This window comes from Equus caballus, chromosome 8 (genome assembly GCF_041296265.1).
Source record: "Equus caballus isolate H_3958 breed thoroughbred chromosome 8, TB-T2T, whole genome shotgun sequence".
In the NCBI taxonomy this organism is placed as follows: Eukaryota; Metazoa; Chordata; class Mammalia; order Perissodactyla; family Equidae; genus Equus; species Equus caballus.
The window spans coordinates 13,760,003-13,784,205 of record NC_091691.1 but is presented as its reverse complement, the minus strand read 5'-3'; the positions used below and the strand labels follow the sequence as shown (position 1 = coordinate 13,784,205).

At 49.2% G+C, this 24,203-nt stretch overlaps 1 protein-coding gene across 9 annotated transcripts in view; it reads left to right on the top strand.

The window, feature by feature from the left end:
• The window catches only part of ACACB (acetyl-CoA carboxylase beta), a 101,289-nt gene that overhangs the window by 67,696 nt on the left and 9,390 nt on the right, over positions 1-24,203 (top strand). For 5 of the 9 annotated variants that reach the window (XM_001496930.5, XM_023646975.2, XM_070275318.1 and 2 more), the window contains 17 exons: positions 3,304-3,441; positions 4,259-4,358; positions 4,447-4,554; positions 6,820-6,876; positions 7,119-7,160; positions 8,192-8,407; positions 10,063-10,218; positions 11,021-11,224; positions 12,056-12,211; positions 16,312-16,434; positions 16,539-16,808; positions 17,657-17,754; positions 18,755-18,875; positions 20,135-20,245; positions 21,122-21,265; positions 21,903-22,023; positions 23,475-23,571. In XM_001496930.5, coding sequence (XP_001496980.3) covers positions 3,304-3,441; positions 4,259-4,358; positions 4,447-4,554; positions 6,820-6,876; positions 7,119-7,160; positions 8,192-8,407; positions 10,063-10,218; positions 11,021-11,224; positions 12,056-12,211; positions 16,312-16,434; positions 16,539-16,808; positions 17,657-17,754; positions 18,755-18,875; positions 20,135-20,245; positions 21,122-21,265; positions 21,903-22,023; positions 23,475-23,571 — 2,262 coding nt within the window. Of the gene's footprint in view, positions 1-3,303; positions 3,442-4,258; positions 4,359-4,446; positions 4,555-6,819; positions 6,877-7,118; positions 7,161-8,191; positions 8,408-10,062; positions 10,219-11,020; positions 11,225-12,055; positions 12,212-13,135; positions 13,511-16,311; positions 16,435-16,538; positions 16,809-17,656; positions 17,755-18,754; positions 18,876-20,134; positions 20,246-21,121; positions 21,266-21,902; positions 22,024-23,474; positions 23,572-24,203 lie in introns of those variants that run through there. The other 4 variants (XM_070275319.1, XM_070275320.1, XM_070275321.1 and 1 more) reach the window with 1 other exon arrangement.

Here is a 24,203-nt window from a genome sequence, read left to right as displayed (position 1 = left end):
CTGGAGGCGTCCCTGACTGTCTCAGGTCCTCACTGTTGCTGTCGGCTGGGATGCCAGCAGCTTACATGGGGCCTGTGGCCTAGGAGGAGACCCCGCCTGCAGCTGCCCCCACAACCCCGCCCTTCAAGGCCTCCGAGAAGGGCCGTGAGGATTGAGGTCCCACCTCCCAGCAGGGCCTGGCTGGGCCCTCCGCGCCTGTGTCTGCAGAGCCAGGCGCGTAGGGAATTGGGTCAGGGCAGCAAGGGGAAGTCAGAGAAGAGGCCAGCAGGGCTTCCTGCAGGCTGTGGTTTGGACTTAGGTCCAGGCCCAAGGGGCCTGTGAGCACAACCAGGAGGTGGGAGCTGGAGAGCACGGCCCTGCCTGGGGGCTGCTGTTCCTGCTGGCTTGCTGGTGCCCTGCAGAAAAGCAGCCCAGCGAGGCCTGATCTTTCCGTGTCTTTCTTACAAGAGAAGCAGGACGTCTAGACTGTGTGTGTGTGTGTGTGTGTGTGAGGAAGATCGGCCCTGAGCTAACATCTGTTGCCAGTCCTCCTCTTTTTGCTTGAGGAAGACTGTTGCTGAGCTAACGTCTGTGCCCATCTTCATCTATTCTGCGTGGGACGCCGCCACAGCATGGCTTGATGAGTGGTGCTAGGTCCTCGCCCGGGATCCCAACCTGTGAACCCTGGGCTGCTGAAGCACAGCACGTGAACTTAACGGCTGCACCACTGGGCCAGCCCCCATCTAGACTTAAAAAATAAAAATCAAATCCCTTAACTTTTCAGTGTGGCCAGGTAATTACTGTATAGGAATATATTAAAAATGCTGCACGGCCCCGAGTCAGTCTGGCTGAATTCAGCCCGTACTGTCATGCCACTCTCTTACCTCTGCATCTAGCTGTCGGGGAGCAGGAGGACCGAATGATGATTTCAGGGGTACCTAACAGGAAGGTGCACACAGGCCCCAACCCCCGGGTCAGGGGTCCCCAAGGGCACCCTCAGGTTCGACGATTCGCTAGGAAGGTTTCCAGGACTCAGTATGTAGTTGTGCTCACGGCTATGACTTATTACGGTGGTGGGACACAAGCCCAGCCAGCAGAAGAACTGAGGTCCTCTCCTGGTGGAAGTGCCTGGGATGCGCTGCGCTCCCCGAGCAACGAGGTGTGACGGCCGAGTGCCGTGTTGTCTGGTGGCCGGTTAGAGGCTCAGCGCCTGGGGTTTTCAGTGGGAGGTGGTCACGTGGCACCCTCTGCCGAGCACGTCCCGATAGTCCAGGCTCCCGAAGGAAAGCAGGTGCTTGGCATAAACTCCACAGCACAAATGGTTTGCCACAATGGGCCTCCCCCATCATTTAGGGAGGGCTGGGAACCCTCCCCAGATCAATGTCGTGGACGCCAGCCAGGGGCCGGCCTTGCAAGCAGTCTCCTCTCTTGACTCCTGCCCCCTATCTGACGGACAGCCCCTCCATCCCCGGCTCTCACTGCCCCCGGGGACCCACTTGGATTTGCTCCTGGTGAGCAGCCAGTGTCAGGGGCAGTGGCCGGCTAAACTCTAGTGGGCTGCTTGGCCTGGCGGAGTTTTGGTTTCGGACCCTGTCCGGAGAGCAGGGCTTGGAGTGTCTCGGAACCAAGCCTGCCCCCAGGCCCGGGGCCCTCTGGGAGAAGCTGGCTCTGAGAGTATTCATTCTCCAGCTGACCTCACTACTTGGGGTTTGTTTACCTTGTAGGATTCTGACACCAATTCCTATGTGTGGGTTTTCCAACACCATCAGCCATTCTCTGACACCAGCTGGATATCTGACAATTTAACTCAGTGTTGACGCTGTCCACCTGGAGACAGTGTCAGATCCCACAGGTTAAGGGCTCAGTCCCACAAGACTGCCCCCGACCCACCCCACTTCAGATGCCCGTTGTAAGTCCAGGTTGTCACGTGTGCTTGTTACCGGCACATTGGGTTCTTATTGTCCCCCAGGGTAGAAATCAAGAGAGACAACAAACGGGAGTAGAAAAGCAAAAGTTTATCAGCTTGGGCACAGGAGAGGCACAAGGGGGCTGGCGCAGAAAGAAAAGGGGCAGGTGACCCAGTCGGTAGGGAGCATGACTGTGGGGCTTTATTAGGCAAGCCTGGGAGGATGGCCTTGTCATGGCGTGGAGAGGCGGGGTTGTGCTTGCACCTGTGCTGTTGTTCAGCATGCCACCACATGCGATGCACGTATCATTAGCATGCTAGCTCTCCACCCCTGGGTGTGATGTTTACGGTGCTAATGCGGCTAGGGTCACCCTCAGGCAACTCCTGGGTGCTAGGGCGCGTGCGTGAACCCAGGAACGTCCAGAGGCTGTGGAATGTGGATCTTTGTGTGCTCTGTCTGATTCCCCCGGCTTGCCGATTGGTTAGGGGCCCTATCTTGTTATGCCAGGGGCCTTGCACATGGCCCTGTCTCATTAGGCTGGTTCCTGTCTCATTCTGACTGATTGGCTTAAATCAGAGGTCCCCACAACTCCGTCCTTGGGTTTAATTTGCTAGAGTGACTCACAGAACTCAGAGAAAGATTTTATTTACTAGGTTATCGGTTTATCATAAAAGGATATAACTGAGAAACAGCCAAATGGCAGAGATGCATAGGGCGAGGTCCTGAATGCAGGCGCTCCTGTCCCTGTGGAGTTGAGGGCCCAGCACATGGATGTGTTCTGGTTCACCAGCCCGGGAGCTCCCCGAACCCCTTCTTGTGGGTGTTTATGGAGACTGCATGACATAGGCACAATTGATTAAATCATTGGCCATTGGTAGTTGATTTTGCCTCCAGCCCCTCTCTCCTCCCTAAATCGGGGGTGGGCGGGGTGGGGGGTGGGACTGAAAATTCCAGCCCTCTAATCAAGCTTGGTTCCCTTGGCAACCAGCCCCCATCCCAAGGTGCTTTCCAAAGTCAGCTCATTAACATAACAGAAGACACCTTTATTTCTCTCATCTCTTAGGAAATTCCAAGGGTTTTAGGAACTCTGCCAAGAAAGGGACAAAGACCAAATATGTATTTCTTATTATAAATCACAATATCACCCCTTGGGGACCATGTTTGAATGGGCTTGTTTGCATCATTCATTCATTCACTGGCTCACTCACTTCTTGAGCCCTTCGTCTACACCGGGTTCTGAGGAATCAGGTGAGACTCCTCAGCCACCGGGCCGACCTCAGTCCCCTCCACCCCCAAATTAAGGCCCCCTTTGGAAGGGCTCTACGGCTGGTCTAGCTCACTGAAGCTTCCAGGGCAGGAAGCTTGGGGCCAGACTCGCAAGCAGCTTCCTCAGTGCCCGCTTCCTGTACCCCTGCAGGGTGGCCATGCCCATCAGTGTCTCCAACCCCGACCTGCTGAGGCACAGCACCGAGCTTTTCATGGACAGTGGCTTCTCCCCTCTGTGCCAGCGGATGGGGGCCATGGTCGCCTTCAGGAGATTCGAGGACTTCACCAGGTACCCGGCGTGGCCCCGCCTCCCAGATACCCCCAGCAGAGGGGCTGGGCGAGCGTCCCCTGACCCCCAACCATTCATTTGACACACCGGGTGGGGGCGGCCCAGACAGATGGCACAAAGAGTTCGTAATAACAGAATGAGAATGTCATCACAGCCGAGAGTGTGGGCTTCTGTGTCAGCCTGCCTGCCTTTGAATTCTGATTCTGTGCTCCCTAACTGTGAGACTCGGAGCAAAGTATTTAACCTCTCTGTGCCTTAGTTTTCTCATCTGTATAGTGAGTATAACAGAAGGACCTACTTCATAGGGTCACCAGGAAAAGAAGCAAGATAGTACCTATTAAATATTTAAAGTGTAATTAGTATGTGAATAGGGTGCTCTATAAATGTCAGCTGTGGGAACCATTGTTGTTATCGCCCCTTTTCCACCCTGGTCCTGTGTGTTATGCAGGCCGCTTGGGTTACCTTGTACCTTCACAGCAGCCTTAGGAGGGTAGTGATTGCTTGATTATCCTCAGTTGACTCAGAGGGGTGAGGTTGGGAGGGTCTCCCAGCCAATGAAACAGGGGGCCCAGCTGGTGCCCAGAGCATTGGGTTGGACGTGTTTTCTTTCTTTCATGATCTCCGATCACACAGGCTCGTGCTTCCCTTTTGGGAAAGACCCCATCAGTGGTGCCTTAGGCCTAGTCAGGAGCCAAATGAGCTCTGCACAGGGGTGCAGGAGCTTGCAGTGGTGGTCAGGAAGGGGGAGGGCCTGGGTCTGACCTGGATGGCATAGGGCGCAGCCCCTCAGCCCTCCCTCTCTGCCCTGCGCCCCCAGAAACTTTGATGAAGTCATCTCCTGCTTCGCCAACGTGCCCAAGGACACGCCCCTCTTCAGCAAGGCCCTCACTTCCCTGTACTCCGAGGACGACAGCAAGGTAAGTGTCTGAGCCAGGAGCTAGCTGAGGAGGGGACGAGCTGGGGCCCTGGGCCCTTCTACTGCCCCGTCTTGGTTTTCTCTCCCAGAGCCACAGAGAAGAGCCAATCCACATCCTGAACGTGGCCCTTCAGTGGGCGGACCATCCGGAGGATGAGGAGCTGGTGCCGATTTTCCGGACATTTGTGCAGTCCAAGGTATGTCGGGCGTGCCTCTGGTTTGGGGGATGGCTATATGTATGCTCAAGGACCTCAGCTGCAAACGTGGAGCAGCTTGGTGCGTGTGGGTAGTAGAAACAGTGGGAAGGTGCTGTGTAACCTCAGGTAGGTTACTTCACCTCTCTGATTCTTAGTTTTCCCATCTGTAAAAATGGGATGCTGAGATTCTTGGCTCATAGATCTACCAGGCACGCTGTCTGGCTGTTAGTTCTTTACCCTCCTGACTTGGTCTCAACTTCAAGAACAACTGGAAATTTTCAGTTGTTCTTTTTAGTCTGTTTATCTATATATGTGTTGTATTCCCTGTATTATCCTGGTGGGAGGGACGCCTCTTGTGTCTTCTGACTTGGCGTCCCTCAGTGGACCTGGCCTGGTGCTTCCTGGACAGGAGACATTGGGTGAATGACGCCAGGTTGTGGCTACTCCGTAAAAGCTTAGGGGCGTTATTAGTGATTTACTTAGCCTGTAATTTATTAATCAACAGCGTGATGATGTTCATTGTACAAAATGTTTAAGGTGCAGACGAATCTGAAAAGCAGGTTTTAAAACGAAGCCCTGCCATCCAGAGGCTGCCCCTGTGGCGTATTTCCCTCCAGCCTGTTTGTTGCTGACATAGCTGACGTCCTTACTGGATTTTCAGTGTGGCAGCCCACGCATAGACGAGGTGACATCTGAGCTGATTGGGAGCTCGCCTGCCCCTCTAACCAAATCAGATGATGCTCAGGATGCTTGGTGGTTCTTACTTGGAGAGGGCGGTGGGAGGGATGTCGGAATCACCTGTGGAAGGTGTGGGCAGTGAGGAATCCTGCAGTATGCCCGACTGTGCCGTGGGTACCACGTGGCCATGAAAGCAAGGAACCAGTTCTCTAAATACCCAGAGGATATCGATGAGCCAGAAAAGATTGAATGTGTGTATTTCTGTACGTATAAGTGTGTTACATGTGCATGTGTCATATATATGTGTGTGTGTGCATATATGTATATAAAACATAGTGAAGAGAGGGGAGCTAAAGGAACCTGCATCCACTGGGGAAAGGAAAGACAGTTTTTATATTTTCTATAGTATTTAAAAATTTTACATTACGCAGATACATGTGTACACATGCACACTTGGATACATACACGTTCACACACGCACATACACATTCACGCACACCTTGAGTTGAGAACCGAAAATCAGGCTCCCAGTAACCAGGCTGGTCCTCTCACATTGGAATCCGCTTCATTTTGCGCTTTATCCTGCTCTCTTTCCAACCCACATTCTGTGAGGGATTCTTTTGTGTATGTCTGCTTACCTTTTTGTGAAATGGGCCAAAACTATTCATTTCTCCTAACAACTTTCCTTGTCTTATGGACAAATTAAACAATAACTTTATTTTCTTGTCTTTTGGGGTTTTTCTTTCCTCGTAAAATTGTCTATATAAAGAGCCAGCCCTGATCGCCTAGTGGTTAAAGTTTGACACGCTCTGCTTTGGCAGTCCGGGTTTGGTTCCCGGACACGGACCCACACCACTCATTCGCTCACATAGAAGAACCAAAAGAACTTACAACTATAGGCAACTATGTACTGGGGCTTTGGGGGTGGGAGGGAGAAGAGAAAAAAAAAAGGAAGATTGGCAACAGATGTCAGCTTAGGGCAAATCTTCCCCTGCAAAAATAAAAAACTGTCTATAAATGAAATTATACAGTTTGTACTTTCTGTATCAGGCTTTTTTACTCAACTTTTTAAAAATATAACAGTGCTCCTCCCCAGCAATTTCATTAAAGATTTCATGAAATGTTAAAAAATATGTATACGTGTATATATGTATTTTTATATATCAGCTTTATTGAATTTAATTCATATACTATGCTATTCCCCCATTTAAAATGTACAACTCAGTGCTTTTTGGTGTATTCATAGAATTGTGGAACCATCACCAAAATTATATTTTAGAACAATTTCACCAGCCCCCACCCCCCAAAAAAACCCTGTCCCCATTAGCAATCACTCTTCATTTTCCCCCAGCCCAACACCCTCCCTGCCGCCCTAGACAACCCCTAATCTATTTTCTGTCTCTGTGGATTTGCCCATATATTTTGGATATTTCATATAAGTGGAATCATACAATATCAGGTATTTCGTGACAGGCGTCTTTCATTTAGTGTAACATTTTCAAGGTTTTTCCATGTGGCAACGTGTATCAGTACTTCATTCCTTTTTGTGGCCAAATGCTCTTCTATTGTGTTTGGTTTTTAATGCAGAAAGACATCCTCGCGGGTTGTGGACTCCGAAGAATCACATTCCTGATTGCCCAGCAGGTCAGTCCGATTCTCAGGGCGCATGCATGAGTCTTTCCGTCCTTCAGGGCTCAGTGCCTTCGATCTGACAATTACTCTGTAGCCGGGGTTGGAAGAGATCAATTGCTAGAGAAGAGACGGCCTTCCAGATTATTCATTCTAGAAGCAGACTGGGTTATGGTTAAAAATCACAAAGCAGGTATACAAATGTTTAAATGAGTCTTGGTTGATTTAATTGTCTTTTTATGGATTTCTTTTTGCAGAAAGAATTTCCCAAGTTTTTCACATTCAGAGCAAGAGATGAGGTATGACGAAAAGCGACGGTATTGTTCTCTCTTCTCTGGCATCTATGATATTCGGGGAGACTAAAGTCCCCAGTCCTTAAGGTATCTCCATGTTCTAGAACATGCTACCTTTATGTCGACCTCGGCCTTCCTCCGGGATTGTATTTCCAGTGAGAGCCCTTGTTTCCATACGGAGCTCAGGCCTCGAGTTTCCTGCCTTTTCAGCCTTTGCTGCAGGTTTCTCTCTCACCTGGATGGTTTTTGTACTTACTGATGCGCTCGGGAAGATGGTTCTCCCAACCTCTTCTTATCTTCTTCTAGAACAACGGTTGGCAAACTGTGGCTTGCAGGTCAGCCTCGTGTTTTAATAAACAGTTTGATGGGAATGAGGCCAGACCAAGTCCATGACTGTTGTCCACTGTGGCTTTCTCGCCCCAGCGGGAGAATCGAGTAGCTGTGGCAGAGGTCTGCTCCCTCAGTCCTCTGGCCCTTTAGGAAAAAGTTTGCTGAGAGCCCTGTTGTAGATCATTGGGCTTGTTCCCAGCACGGCTTCGAGGCTCCAGCAAATTCAGTACTTTGTATTTTAATTTATCCAAAGCCTTCCTTTTCTCGTTAAGACCTGTGCTTTCTTGAGCTCCTTCGGTTTCTCTTTGGTTTAGTCTCCAGCACTGTCAGTCAGTGACCAGCTTCCCCAAAGAAACCAGGGGCGAATGGCCTCTGGAGGAATGCTCTGTGCTGTGAGAGATGGAGAACAGCCTGGCTGTGCTGGCAGGTGCTGGGGACGAGCGAGGCTCACCCAGGAGTCCAGAGGCCTGTGCCCCCTCATCAGACTTGCAGTGCCCATGGCTCTCCTCTGGCGCTTCGCAAGATCCCAAATCTCTTGAGCCCTGGGCTTGCTCACAGTTAGGAGACGCAGTGCCTACTACGTTCCTGAGTGCTGAACTCAGAGACCCCAGGGTCTGCAGGGCGGGGCGGGGCTCAAGCAGGCACGCGGCCCCCACGTCAAACTCCGCCTACGTCCGTGTCTCTTCTTCTCTCTGGTCGGCCCACAGTTCGCAGAAGATCGCATTTACCGGCACCTGGAGCCCGCCCTGGCCTTCCAGCTGGAGCTCAGCCGGATGCGCAACTTCGATCTGACCGCCGTGCCCTGTGCCAACCACAAGATGCACCTCTACCTGGGCGCTGCGAAGGTGAAGGAGGGCGCGGAGGTGACGGACCACAGGTTCTTCATCCGTGCCATCATCAGGCACTCGGACCTGATCACGAAGGTGAAATGTCACAGGGGTTCATTCTGCCTCTGAGCTTCTCGCTCGTGCCTTCCCTTCTTGGACTCCCTGCTCTGTGCCGGGCCCTGGGCTGCATGCTGCGGGTCCCAGGTGCTCTGGGCACACCCAGCCCTGCCCTTGTGACGCTCCAGTGTGGAGCATGGAGGTGGACAGCAAAGTAGCCTATTTTCCTATGCCGGCTGGTGGCATGTGGCTCTGTTTCTTGTGTCACATGGAGCTCTCTGCGTGAGAAGAGAATCCATAGGATGGAAAGATGCTGGTTTGTTAAGAGACTCTCTTGTATTTGCTGGAGGGGTGCATGATCATTTTTCACTGGTTCTTGCACTTCGGACAGTAACCATGGGCCGCCCCTGTGGCATGGTGGTTAAGTTCCTGCGCTCTACCGCGGCAGCCTGGGGTCCACATGTTCGGATCCCAGGAGCGGACATACACACCGCTCATCAAGCCATGCTGTGGTGGCATCCCACATAAACTAGAGGAAGATTGGCACAGCTGATAGCTCAGGGATAATCTTCTTCAAGCAAAAAGAGGAACATTGGCAACTGACGTTACTTCAGTTGCCAATCTTCCTCACCAAAAGAAGAAAAATAACCCATGATTATGTGTGAAAATTTCAAACAATACTGAAAATCACCTTTAAAAGTCAGGAAGGACCCAGAATCCTGCCACCCAGGGGTGAGCCCTGTTGGTGACCTTTTCCAGGCCTAATTCCATACATAGAGTTATAGGTGTAATGTTACAGATGGGAGCTCAGCACGGACAAATCATTTGAAGGCTAGTCTTTTTACTGGTCAGCTCCTTGTCCATGTTAATAGAGATGATCCACTCCATGGTATTTCCTTGCACGGAAGTACCGTATGTATGTAATGTTTTTTTACTAATCCTCCATTGATGGATGTTCAGCTAATCTCAGTTTTTTGCTGCTTCAGTCAACTAGATATGTTAATAGGTTTTATTAGTATTCAGGTGTGGTAAGGCTGACAGATGAGGAGACACATGCCATTGAAAAGATAGCTTGTTACTCACAATGCCCAAGGGGAGGGGACACGTCGTGCCATGTGGGCCACGTGGGGACGCCCCAGGGTTGGCCAGGAGGCGGAGGGAGAGGGCGACACCAGGCGAGAGGCCTTATTGTGGTTTCTGCAGGAAGGAAAGGGTGAGGCAGGGAAAGCAGGCTTGTGATTGGCTAGTCTGAACAATTCCAGCAGCTTCTGGAGCACAGGGCGTGTTCCTTGTCATCTGGTACCTGGGCTTGGGGTGACTAGGGCAGGGCGATAGGGGCCCAGAGTGTGAGAACGCAATACAGGAGGTGGTTGGGGTGTGGACGTTTGAGAAGTGTGCTCCCGGGTGAGCTGTGTGTCATCTCCTGACCTGGCTAACCCTGCCTCAGTCAGCTGGGGTCAGCAGGGCCCCAGTTGTCCAAGCATCAGGGTGAGGAGAGAAAGACTTGGTGCCCACGCTCGAGAGCCTTTCACATCCTGCGCCTGGGGAGACAGGGCTCTGCTGTTCTCGCCTGGGGATCCTTTCAGAGGAGGGGAATGTTTTCCTGTCCCCCTCCTCTCTGAGGCTGTGTTTCTGGCCACCTGGAGCGGGCCCTGTGTCCCTTGCCGCAGCGCTGCCCCTCCCGCCTTTGGCAGGAAGCGTCCTTCGAGTACCTGCAGAATGAGGGTGAGCGGCTGCTCCTGGAGGCCATGGACGAGCTGGAGGTGGCCTTCAACAACACCAGCGTGCGCACCGACTGCAACCACATCTTCCTCAACTTCGTGCCCACCGTCATCATGGACCCCTCCAAGGTCTTGCCTCTGGGGGACCCTCACTGGGCTCTGGGTTCAGCTTCTCCAGGACCTCTGGTTCTTCACAGCATGCTGCTTTGGGGTATTGTCTCCTGGCACTCGAGACCCGAGTTCCAGGATGTGTATGTGTGTGTTTGAACCTCAGTTGCTGCCGGTGGAGACCAAGCCTCCGGTCATTTAATTCTAGATCCCTATTTGAGCCACTGCCTTTAGGACTGTCCCTGTTCTGGTGTTCACCCTCCATGGGCACGCTTTACTCATAGGACAACACAGATGTCCCAAATGCTTCAAAGCAAAGTTTTGTCCTCTCCCTGGCTCCAGGCTCTGTCGGGTACTCCACTGGCTGGTTCATGAGCAGGCAGTTTATGGTGGTCTTATGGAAGGAGTCCTGGCAACAGCCTGGCATGTGTAGGGTGCAGAGGGCCCATGCAGAGGCCCCAACGCCACTAGTCCGCATAGTTCCCGGAGGAAAAAAGGCACAGGCTGGAGGTGCATGATGGAGATAAAGACAGTGTAACGTAGGAGTACTCGCTCTGTCTCTCACCAGCCTCGGTTTCCTTCTCTGTCAGTGGGGCATAAAAATGCCAGCCTCTCTGAGTGATTACGAAGACAGAATGATCGAGCGAGCTTTAAAGGCTTAGCCTGGTGCTTTTGGTTATTATTAGCTGATAGTTGCTGGATGCGTACTATGTCCCAGGCATTTTGCATTCGCTCTATCTCGCTATCCCATTATCAGTGCTAGGGATAGTACAAGTGTACGCAGAATGGGCTGTGAAGTTGGTGTTGCCATGGTTTGGGGCAGATCGAGGAGTCGGTGCGCTCCATGGTGATGCGCTACGGCAGCCGGCTGTGGAAGCTCCGCGTGCTGCAGGCTGAGGTCAAGATCAACATCCGCCAGACCACCACCGACAGTGCGACTCCCATCCGCCTGTTCATCACCAACGAGTCAGGCTACTACCTGGACATCAGCCTCTACAGAGAAGTCACTGACCCCAGATCTGGAAACGTAAGGCTGGGCGGGGCCCCGGCGGGCCAAGTCAGAGCAGAGGCTGCTTGGGAGAGCAAGGCGTAGATAAAAACGGCATTCGGTGGCTGTCTTGCCTTGCCAGGTGGGATTGGGGTCGCTCCTCGGAGCTTTAGGATAAACGTGTTAGCTTCTGAATGGCAGTCGTTCCTTCCCCCAGGGAGGAGAATGAATCCAAAGTTTAGTCCGTTGTAGGACCATATTTGGCTAAGATGTGGAGTACTGTGGTTGAGTATAACGCACCTTCCAGACTGGTTCACTTGGGGCAGTGGGCATTTTCCCCCATTATATTTCAGAACAGACTTTTATAAAGTCAATCAAATATTCTATTGACTGCCGTTTTTAAATATATAATTTTTGTTTTGAAACAGACTCTTAAGAGGTTGCAAAAATAGTACAAAGAGTTCTGATGTGCCCTTCACCCGACTTCCCGATGATAACATCTTACATAACTGTAGGATGTTGTCAAAGCAGGAAGTTGACACTGGTACCGTAGGGTTAGCTGGAATGCGGACCTTGTTCAGATTTCACCAGTTTGTATGTCCTCTTGTTCGTGTGTGAGTGTACGGTCGTATGATAGTTGCAGTTTTCGAGCTCTGTTCCCCATCTCCCTCTGTCCTCCTCGTTCTGGTTGCCCACAGCGGCAGAGAGGAACGTTGGCTCTCCCAGGCCCTGACTTTGTTCTGTGACGTGACACGCTTTCCTTCCCCCCGTTGCGGTTCCACTGAGGACCGGTTAGAAATAAAGTGGGCAGGAGCTTGGGTTCCCTGAGACTTGCCTGCCTCACTCTCTGTTTTCCTCTTTCTGGTCCAGATCATGTTTCACTCCTTTGGCAACAAACAAGGGCCCCAGCACGGGATGCTGATCAACACTCCATACGTCACCAAGGACCTGCTTCAGGCCAAGCGATTCCAGGCTCAGTCCCTGGGGACCACCTACGTGTACGACCTCCCGGAGATGTTCAGGCAGGCAAGTCCTGCGGTCAGGCCCAGCACCCCTGGGCTCCCTTAGGAACTCCACCAGCACCACACTCCTCTGTCCTCAGCTACTCTTCTGAAGACCCCAGCCTAGATAACAAGGCCCTCATGAAGAAAAAGAAGTTAACATTGGGAATGACTTCATAGTATTTTTTTCTAAAATAAACCTTTTATTTCTTTTTCTTTTTTTGAGGAAGCTTAGCCCTGAGCTAACTACTGCCAATCCTCCACTTTTTGCTGAGGAAGATTGGCTCTGAGCTAACATCTGCTGCCAATCCTCCTCTTTTCTCTGAGGAAGACTGGCCCTGAGCTAACATCCGTGCCCATCTTCCTCTACTTTCTATGTGGGAGGCCTGCCACAGCATGGCTTGCCAAGCGGTGACATGTCTGCACCTGGGATCCGGACTGGCGGACCCCGGGCTGCCAAAGTGGAGCGTGCACACTTAACCGCTGCACCACCTGGCTGGCCCCATAAAGTAAACCTAATTTTATCCCAACGATGAAAGTAATATCAGATAAGAACTTCAGAAAATACAGGACAGTGGAAAGAAAAAAAGAGTAACTGATAGTTCCATGTCCTAAAAACAAATTGCTTGACGTTTTGATGTGTTTCCTTCTGGTCTTTTAAATACTTACTTATTAAGTATTTGCCACTTACCAGGCACCATTTTCAGGGCAGATAGACCGTGAGGAAGAGGGTGGGGTCACGGCCTTTGAGGAAGTTTTAGTCTACTTTTAAAAAATAACGTTTGTTGTGTTCTTCTGATTATTAAAGCATACATTGGAAAATATAGCAAAATAGGAATAAGCGAATTCAGTTTTACCCGTATGTGATCTGTCCACTGTTGGTGACTGCAGTCGCATTTTAGTGTATTTCCTTCTGGTATGTTTTCTATGCCTTCATTTTTCTATGTAGTAGGCCCTTTGGAGGCACTGAGCACACTGGCACTGGAGACCTGGATGTCCGTTTCCCTCCCCTCCACTGCACTGTGGATGCTGCTCGTGGACCGTCGGCTGCAGGCAGGAAAGCATCAGTGCACTCAGGCGTAGGAGATGCAGAATAGGAGGAGGAGCTGCTGTCTAGGGTCGCTCAGGCACGGGTCTGAATCCTGGCTCTGTCCTTTGTTTCCTGTGTGTCCTGAAGGAGGGCAAGTTCCTTCACCTCTCTGGGCCACTTTCCTCCTCTGTAAAACGAGGAGAATAGCAGTACCTACGTCACAAGGTTGTTGTGAGAAATAGATATAAAGTATTCAGTAGGTGCTTAATAAATGGAAACTTTTGTGATTAAGAATGTCATCGTCTGTATCCTTTTGCCTCTGACCTCAAAGGCCGTAGGGTAAGAAACAGACAAATGAGGAGCAAATCCATTCCCTTTCTTTCAGCTACAGAGACAGAATACTAAGGACAATGCTTAAATTTGAAAACTTAGACGAAGTGGAAAATTTCTGAGAAAAATGTATCTTATCAAAAGTGACTCAAAAAATAGAAAATCTAAATAGATTATAAGCATTAAAGAAGTTGAATTAATAGTTTAAAAAGTCTATTCACTAAAATTGAGCCCAGATGATTTTACAACAATTTCTGTCAAACCTTCAAGGAACAGATAATTCTGTTATGGTGTGCGAGTTGTTTAGAGAGTAGGAAAAAAAGGGAATGCTTCTTAACTCATTTTATCGGGTTATTACCTTAATATTAATCTCAGGGAAGAACATTAGGAGAAGGGCTTTATTATCTCATTTACGAACATGGACACAAAAATCATAAATAAAACATTAGCAAGTGAAGTCCAGTAACAATTAAAGGAAAATTTAGACCAAGTAGGGTTTATCTTGTGACTTCTTATAGGATTTGATATTAAGAAGTCTATCCATATAATTTACCATATTAATAGATTAAGAAGAAACTTAAATTTCTCAATAGGTGCAAAGAAAGTATTTGACAAGACAGCATCTGTTTATAATAAAATCTTTTAATAAGCTAGGAATAGAAAGGAATTTATTTATCTTGATAAAAAATCGCAACCTGAAATGAATAGCACCTGACGGGGAAATGTTGGAAGTGTTCTTTTCCCAGACAAGACAGAAGTGCCCATTATCAGCACTTCTAGTCAATGTTTTTTATTGGAGTTCCTGGCCAATGCAAAAAGATGAGCAAAAGAAATAAAAAGTGTAAAGACTGGAAAGAAAAAAGCAAAATGGTGCTTTTTGCAGATGATGGAAATGCCTGTATAAGAAATCCAAGAGAATCTGTGGAACTAATTAGGTACTACAGCAAGAATGCCAGATGCAAGATCGGTATGCAAAAATTAATTGCATTCTCATAGACCAGCAGTAATTGTAAAATGGAATTTGAAAAAAAAATGCCATTTACAATATTAAGATCAGTTAGAAGGTTACCTAGGAATAAATTAATTAAAAAACCATACAAGACCTTTATGGAGGAAATTTTAAAACTTTATCAAAATACTTTAAGCCTAGATAAATGGAGAGAGATATCATGCTCACGAGTGATGGGAAGATTTCATTGTTGGAAAGATATTAGTTCTGCCTAAATTAATAAGTTCCTTATAATTCCAGGGTTTTTTTGTGAAACTTAATTCCTATGGAAAAGCAAAAGCCCATTAACAGCAAAAACAATTTTGGAAAAGAAGAAAGTCAGGAGGACTTGTCTTAGCAGATGCCGTTACTGATTTTAAAGCAGCAGTACTTAATACTCAGAAGTGGTATTGTAATGGAGCTAGATAAATAGACCAATGGAATAGAACAGAGCCAGGAGTCAGACCCACTCAGAAACAGAACCCCGACAAAGGGCAGAGGTGAGATTGTGAATGAAGGGAACAGACTTCACTAAAAGCTACATGGAAATTGCTTATCTATTTAAAAAAAATCAATTTCGATTTCTACCTCATCCAGCATACGAAAATGAATTTCAAGAGGATTAAAGCCACTACGAGTCAGTTAAAAGCATAAATTACATAGGAAAAGACCCACAAATTTGATTACATTAAAATTTAAAAGTTCTTTATGCAAAAGAGAAAAGATAAGTCCCAGATCGGAAGAATATGTTTCAATGCCTATTACCAGCAAGGGATCAGAACTAGATTATCTACAGATAAATCAATTAGGAAAAAACAAGCAGAGCTATAAAAAATATAGGCAGGAGTTATAAACGGGAAATTGGCAAAAAGAAACTCACCTGGTCAATGAGCATCTTCAGAGATGTCCACCTCACTAGTAATCGGGGGTACAGAGCAGGGCCACAGTGAAATGTCACACCCGAAAGGTGGGTTCACATCTTTGAACCAAACTAAGTATTGGCAAGTGTATGGAGCAAAGGAGTTCTTACACATTCTTCCTGGGACCGTAGAGGGCTTCACAAAATTTGAGAGCGATTTGATAATACCAAGTAAAGTTGAAGTGTCACATGCTCTGTGTCCTGGGGGTGCCGCTCCTGGGTATAGGCCCGGTGAACTTCCCATCCATGTTTATGAGAAGAAACCATAAGGATGTTTGTTACGGCCTTTTGGTAATACTGTGGAACTGGAAACAAGCCAGTGTTCCTAAAAAGAGTTGTGAACACGTAAACTGTGATAGATTCACACCGTGGAAACGGAATAGCAGAGAAAATGAATAAACCAGAGCTAAATTTATCAATATGGATAAGTCTCTCTGACAAATAGGAGAGGTGAAAAAGCAAGTTGCAGACGGATGTGTCCAGTGCAATACCATTTATTTAAAGTTTGTCACGCAGAATAATACTATATGTTTTAAGTGTGTGCATACATGATGAAATAAAAATTGGCAAATACACGGCGGGCTGGGACACAAATTCAGGATAATGGTTACCTGCAGGTAGGAGGACAGTGGGGGAGGAGACACCACGGCTTCAACCACATTTTTCTTATTTCTTTAAAAAAAATCTTAAGCAACTATGGAAAAATTATGATTTGACAAAACCACAAGATGGGTGCTTGGGTATTTATTATTCTGCATGTTTTTCTGCGTGCTTTAAATGGTTCATGATTTCAAAAGAGCTAGAAAATGTCACTCTCTACTGATGACTCCAGGCATTGCTTTCCTCCCCTCTCCCCAGGCTCTCTTTAAGCTGTGGGGCTCCCCAGACAAGTATCCCAAAGACATCCTGACATACACCGAACTAGTGCTGGACCCTCAGGGCCAGCTGGTGGAGATGAACCGACTTCCTGGAGGAAACGAGGTAAGGACTCCACGGAGCCCAATCCCTGTCTGGAATCACCCTTTCAAAAAATTTCCTTCTGCCGAAGCAAACCTGTCTTCCTTGTGCGTTCATCCACTCGCCAGGTGGGCATGGTGGCCTTCAAAATGAGGTTTAAGACGCGAGAGTATCCAGAAGGGCGGGACGTGATTGTCATCAGCAACGACATTACCTTCCGCATCGGCTCCTTTGGGCTGGGAGAAGACCTTCTGTACCTGCGGGCGTCCGAGATGGCCCGGGCAGAGGGCATCCCCAAGATCTACCTGGCAGCCAACAGCGGGGCCCGGATCGGCCTTGCAGAGGAGATCAAACACATGTTCCAGGTGGCGTGGGTGGACCCAGAAGACCCCCACAAAGTACGTCACGAAGCAGGTGTGGCGGTGTGATTCCACTCACCTGGCATTGTATTTTCAGTGGGGGTCATAGCACCCACAAGAGGGTAAAGATAATCTTACTACATGCTCTTTATATATAACATAGTATATCCATGCGGAATATAAACAGGCATACAAACAGTATGTTGGCATTAAAATTTCATGGGAGGGGATGCAGTTAGGAAAAAGGTCTCCTTAGGGGGACAGTAATGAGAAAAGTGTATAAACACTGAGCGAATATGTACTGAGCATCTCCTGAATGCAGCGTAGACGGAGGATGCAAAGGTGAGTAATACATGGGCCTTGTCCTCAGAGAGTTCTTAAAAGGCATCCAGAGACATATAGATGCCAGCTACAGTGAAAGGCAAAACGAGTGAGAGAACAGCGCACATTTTGTGACGTGAAAATGCAGGGGACAGAATCATTCTTTGCAACTAGAACGTGCAATCTCAAGGGGGTGATATTTCCCCCGAAAGGGGGCAGAGATTATTTTTCTCATGTAAAAAGCATATGCACACATATGTAGACCTATACACTCACACACATATATATACATATTATGTAAACAATATACCTATAATAAAATTTTATGAGAGGAGGCTGGCAATAAAGAAAAAAAACGTTTGAAGGGCTCCTTAGTTCCGTAGGGATCCATAATGAAAAGATGATTGAGAAACACTGAATGAGGGAGACCAGGAATAACGTGAGGTTGTGTCGTAAGGATGAGTGGAAAGCCCTTAGCACGGAGCAGGCCTTCCGTTTATACCTGTTATTAACGTGTCGGGTGCAGGGACCTGGGTTCGTACCTCACTGGAGTATATTTTTTTAAGGGATTCAAATACCTGTACCTGACCCCCCAAGACTACACCCGAATCAGCTCCCTGAACTCCGTCCATTGTAAACACATCGAGGAAGAAGGAGAATCCAGGTAAATAACCTGTCAGGCAGCTCCCTCGTTTGGCCCGTGGTTAATTGCAGCTTCTAATGGGGCCATCATCTCTCTGCCTCTGGGCTCGTGGTGGTATTTTCCGTGGGGAGGTGGTGTTTGTATAGTGGGACCCCTGAGCTTCTGGGCACTGATGAGTTAAATACCTGCGGCCTTTTCCAGGGTGAATCCATCCTTGTCATTCCAAAACCAGTCATGACTTTCACAAAAACAGCACATTGCGCAGGGAGAATTAGGTTGGGCTCCCATGATGTCCCCAGAGCTGCAGGCTCACGATTTGTGACCAGATCGGCCGGCCTGATGCAGTGGTGATTTGGCGAACTGGGCAGGCATCTGCTCAGTGAGAATGTCGAAGGCTACCAGCTGTCTTTTCCAGGAAAAGTTGTGGGTTTTTTAGTGAGGTAGATTAAATTAGAATTTCCCAGATTGAGATTTCTGGACTGTTAGTTGGTAATATTTGGGAAGCAGGAAAGTTCCCATCGCCAAGTAAGTTCGAGAAACCCGGGTTACATGAGATCTAACAAGCGTCTTTCCTACAGACCTTCTCAGAACATTTAACATGCTGAAGTGCCTGGTGAACCTCCAGCAGGTGTTAGGCTGTAGTCTCTCACACTTATGTGGCCTTGGAGTCTTGGTTGATGGGTTGAGAACTAGTGGCTTACCGTGTATACCCCGTCTCTCTGCAGACCAAATGCTATTCTAGATTGCTCTTGGAGAAATGCACAGTGGGGATGACGTCTCATTAAGACAGCCTCCGAACAGGCGGATGTCTTTGATTGGAGGGGTGGTAATTATTGATGCTGACCGAGCCCTTCTAGAAACTTTAGGGCCAATGCTGAGGGTTCGTTTCACCTCTGGCTGCGTTTTCACCTTCCAGTTCCTCACCTTGCTTGTCCCTCCTGCCCCGGGTCCTTGCTAGATGCATCAGCCTTGGACTTTTCTGGACTAGATCTCGGTGTTTAATGCGTGTTTGGCTTTGAAGGTACGTCATCACGGATATCATTGGGAAGGACGACGGCCTGGGCGTGGAGAACCTGAGGGGCTCGGGCATGATTGCCGGGGAGTCCTCCCTGGCTTACGAAGAGATCGTCACCATCAGCTTGGTGAGTCTCCTCCTGTTTGATTTTCTCTTATGTCTCAACTTTTTATTAGAGAAACTTTAAAGTGATCACCAAACTTTAAACTGCTCATCACGCAGTTCAGACTGTTTATCAGCATGTGGCCGTTCCTGCGTTCTCAATCCGTCTGTCCCACTTGTGGAATATCTTAAAGCAAACCCACTGTTGTATCTTTTCATCTGTAAATATCAGTGTGGATCTTTAACAGCTAAAGACTCCCCCGCACTTTTTACGTAACCTCAATTGCTGTTGTAACCTCAATTGCTGTTATTACCACTAGAATATCAACGACAGTTCTTTATAATAGCGTCAGAACCCAGTTCGGGTTCAGTTTTAATGGTCATCTCAAAAAGAATCTTTCTGTAGTCGGTTTATTTGAATCACAGTCCAGGCTCCTCTTATTTAAAAAGTATTGGCTATTTAGAAGGACTTTGGTTTAATTTTAGCTGGTATTGAATCAGTCTCTCGCCCTTACCACTTGGCCTTTCCAAAAACAGTTTCCGTTTCTAATAGGAGGAGGAGGGGAGCGTAGTCCTCTTTCATGTAAACTGTCAGTCAAGACCTTATTTTTACGGTCAGTGTTGGATCTTTAGTTTCCAAGGTGGGACATGCTGGCCATGAGTGTCTTCCTTAGACTTATTTTCTAGATATCATTTATATATATTTCCAAATAAAAAGATATATATGTATTTTGGAATATATAAAATATAAATGTATGTCTTTCATATAGATCTGTCTTTTTATTTTGAAATAGTTTAGGACTCACCAGAAGTTACAAGATGGTACAGAGAGGTCCCACATGCCCTTCACCCAGCTTCCCCCGTGACTGTCTTATGTGACCACCATACATTATCCAAACCAGGACAGTGACGTTGGCACAATACCCTTAACCTGGTACACCAGTTTCACATGCACTCCCAGACATCCTCTTGGTTGTATAGAGGCTGCGATGGCTCGTGAATGACGAAGCTCAGAAGAGCTACTCTTGAGGCAAGAACCAGAACATTCCGTGTCTGCTCTCTGTCTTTACAACACTCTTCTTCATTAACTGCATTCTTTCTGGATAGGAAACCAAGGTCACACGAGCGTGAAGAGCAGTCTTTGCCTCTGCTGTTTGGCCCCAAATCAGGTTGCCAGTGGCTAAGCTGTAGCTTCCATTTGTGCCCAGCGGCTGCCTGGGCTGTCCCTCCCGTAGGGGGTGGGCCTGCCACCTCGGGAAGCCAGCAGGGATCCTGTCTCCGCAGGTGACCTGCCGAGCCCTTGGGATCGGGGCCTACTTGGTGAGGCTGGGCCAGCGAGTGATCCAGGTGGAGAACTCCCACATCATCCTGACGGGAGCAAGCGCTCTCAACAAGGTGACCGCAAAGGGGCCTGTGTGGGCACAGGGCGTCATTTTAACCTTCCCCTTGTCTCCAGATGGGGGATTTTTCTCAACATGAAACCAGTTTTGTTCCTACTGATGTAAGAGCTATTTTTTCCAGTTTGCAGTTATCTGGGCCTCTTATGAGCCAAAAAAAAGGGAAGAAAAGTATTAGGCTCTTCTGGTGGAACTAACTCGCTGTATTACCGACATTAAGTTTTAAAAAAATTACTAAATTTTTAAAAATTATTAAAATGGCATTACACGTTGCAGGAAATTGGAAAATGACAAAAAAGTTAATTTTGCTCTTACTGTAGTTTTGGTGTGTTTCACTCTCATCTTATGTCTTTACATCGTTAGACTCCTAGTGAGTGTGCAGTTTGGCATTCTCCTTTTTCCACTGTATTGAAACATTTTCCACGTTGCTATAAAGCCTCCACAAAATAGTGTCTGCTAAAACCCCACTGAGGGTCTCAGAGTCGGGCCAGAGGACCAGCGGCGTCAGCATTTCCTGGGGACTTGTTAGAAATGCAAATTCTCAGGCCCCACCACAGACCTGCTGAATCAGAGACACCAGGAAGGGTTTTGCTTTTGAGATAACCAGGTAATCAGCTGGATCATGGCTTCTCAAATTGGGCTGCGTAGTGAAATTATCTGGAAGCTTAAAAACAAAATACTGATGCCTGAGTCCCAGCCCCAAAGATTCTAATGTGATTGGTCTGGATGCAGCCTGGGCATCAGGATCTTTGAAAGCTCCCAGGTGATTCTCCTGTGCAGTCGGAGTTGAGGACCACCGAGGGAGATGATTTCCAAGCAAGTGGAAGGGACCCTGGCTGGGCAGGACCTTGCTAACCGTGCCGTGTCAAAGCAGGTCCTGGGCAGAGAGGTTTACACGTCCAACAACCAGCTGGGTGGCGTGCAGATCATGCATTACAATGGCGTCTCCCACAGCACCGTGCCAGATGACTTCGAGGGCATTTATACGATCCTGGAGTGGCTGTCCTATATGCCAAAGGTGCAGTATCCCCCACCCCCCCCACGGCTTAGGGCCTGGAAGACTCTGTATCAGGTTCATTTGCTGGGTGCTACAGGGGCATGGGGGGGGGGCGGGCGGGCAGCACTGCACATGTGGCTGGGGTAGTTTTTCCTTACTCCTGTCTCCTTCCCTCTCTGACACCCAGCCCTCTACTAGCTATTTTCGAGGTGTTTTTTTTAATGCCATTGTAAGGATGTTGATCCTTTAGAAACGGTGGCATTGCCTCTCATCAAAAGAGGTAACTTTGGACAGTAGAGAATTCCCAAGTTTTGCAGTCAGGCTGCATTCAATTCCTTCCTCCCTGGTAGCAATGAGATGTTGGGACAGTCTCTGAATCTTCCTGAGCCTCAGTGTCTTCATCTGCGAAATGGGAGTAAGATTAGCGCCTACCCCAGGGTGTTATCACGATGGTTACATGAAATAGTGTTGAGAGCCCAGCACATAGTAGGCCCTCACCACCTGCTACCCATAATTGTGCTGATGAGCTAGATTGGGAGGGGCCACTGCTGCATAACCAGGCATCATCGTAGTCAGATGAGGGAAGCGCGAAGAGAAGACCACAGGCATACTGACAAGCATGGGAAACTGGAGTCGCAGACCTGGCTTTCTCTTCCAGGATAACCGCAGCCCCGTCCCTATCATTCTGCCCACTGACCCCATTGACAGAGAGATCGAATTCCTCCCGTCCAGAGCTCCCTACAACCCCCGGTGGATGCTTGCGGGAAGGCCTCACCCAAGTAAGTCCTACGGTGCTTTGCCAGAGACCTGGGTGCTGGGTGTCTTTCTGGGCCTGGGATCCAGGAGCCTGTGGGTAGAAGCGTGATGTTTGGTCAGATATCCCCGAGGGTTGCCCCCGAGATCAGAGGCAGGGGATGCAGGAACTGATTCTACTCTATGAATTTCCTGAGCTCTTGACCAAGAAGGGGTGGAAACAGCCTCCGGTTTCTGGAGCTGATAGAGGGAGGTGAAGGGCAACAGAGGTCATGGCCCTCTCCCCACACTGCCCCCTGCTTACACAGGTGGAAAATCCAAGGCTGAAATGTGAGAGTTTCAAAGAGAACACTGCCTCTCTCTCTCCCTCCCTCTGTCTCTTTATCTATTTGGCTTGACCTTAATAAAGTGATTCTCCATGGGTTTATCCAGGACAGGCAACATAGCCTCTTCTACACACACACACGTGTGTGTGCAAACATGCACACGCATGCTGGCACACATTCATTCTCTCCCTCTGAAAGGGGCAGGCTGTCTCCTGGAGGTGTATGATTACATTCCGAGCAACCAGGACAGAGCAGGAAAGCTGAGCTCCCTGTCACAGTAATCCCGAGGCTAGGATTTCACGTGCCGCCGCCCTTAGAAATCGGCCTGCTCATGCCACTGCGTGGTGCTGGAGAGGCGGCCATCAGGAGCCTGCCCGGCTCTGCCTGCAGACGAGGCCCGCCTGCTTGGTTCTGCCTTTTCTATTTCTCTCGGCTTTCTCGCCCGTGAGCGCTGAGGGGGCTGGCTTTATCCTGGTTAAAAGAGGGCCAACTGGTTCCTGATGGTTTGCTCAGCTAGTCAGGCTGGCCCTCAGGCAGACGTGGAAGCTGGGTGGCTGTGTTCCCAGGAGCCCAGCCTCCCCCACCTGCAACTTGAGACCCTCGTGCTGCCTGGCTCCTCTGGTCCATGCTAGTCCTTTACCCCACGGGGTGACTCAAGTACCATCACCCCTCCAGGGACAGGGGCAGCTGACATCATCGTATTCTCTCTCTCTCTGGGAAATTAAAGACTTTCTTCCAGCTAAATGGTGATTAAGCGGCAGCCAGCAGGTTGGCGATGTGTTTTCCGGGGCAGGTGGTACCTTCCTGAAATCCCACCTTCCGAAGCTGTCCATCCGCTCTCTTTGCCTGGTGGGAAGAAAAGGCAGAGACTGTGACTAGGATCTCTGCGTGACATCGGGAGTGGATGTAGTTGGGTGTTCCGTATGGACTGAAGTCCTGAGTTGGTGTGTTTTCTGCACTCCCGCTTTCTCGTTCTGTTTTTTTGGGAGATGGTTGGGATCTGTGTGGTTTTTCCAGGGAAAAAGGTGTTTGGGCCGTCAAGATCGGGCTGTCCTTAGAGAGCATGCAGGGCAGTCTGCCCCACCAGGTGGACCCTGGGGACCCTCATCAACCCAGCCCCTCAGCCTGGGCTTCTGTCCTTCTGCCCACAGCTCTGAAGGGATCCTGGCAGAGTGGATTCTTCGACCAGGGCAGTTTCAGGGAAATCATGGCGCCCTGGGCCCAGACTGTGGTGACGGGACGAGCAAGGTAACCCTGAGGATGGGGCAGTCTGCACACACCTGGCCTCACCAGGCACTGGGACTCCCAGGTGCAGGCCAGGTGGTTCTTTCCTCCCAGGTGGCCCCCAGGGACACTTTCTTCTTGGCCCCAGGATTTTATGAAAGAAAAACCGATTTAGAGGATGGTTTTCTATATGATACAGTTCTTTATAAAGTCCAGCTTTGTCTGTGGCCTTAGAAGGCATCTCAGTCAACTTCTTGCTGGGGGCGAGGACCCTTGCCCCTAGTGTCTGCCCCTAGGTCAGGGCTCTCTAGCCACGGGGACCGCAGACCCCTTTGGGAAGCAGAAGGTGGCCCTGGGTGCTCTCCCCAGAAAACTGGACGCTCCAAACTGTGAATCCCATTTCAGGAGGGCCGCCCCAGGGAGCCCTGGTGTACCCCACAGCTGCTGGAGGCCGAGCTGCCCGAGTGCTTTCCGCCGAGCCGCTCACTCCTCAGCTGTGTGGCCCTCATCTTTCTAGACAGCCCCCGCTTCCCGAAAGTTCCTCCCTCTGTGGAACCCAAAGCAGCGGCCTCGTAATTCGCCATGCAGATTCCTGGCCTGATGTCATTGCTCCCGGTCCAGGCCCTGGAGTCAGACCTGAGACCAAGGCTGTCACC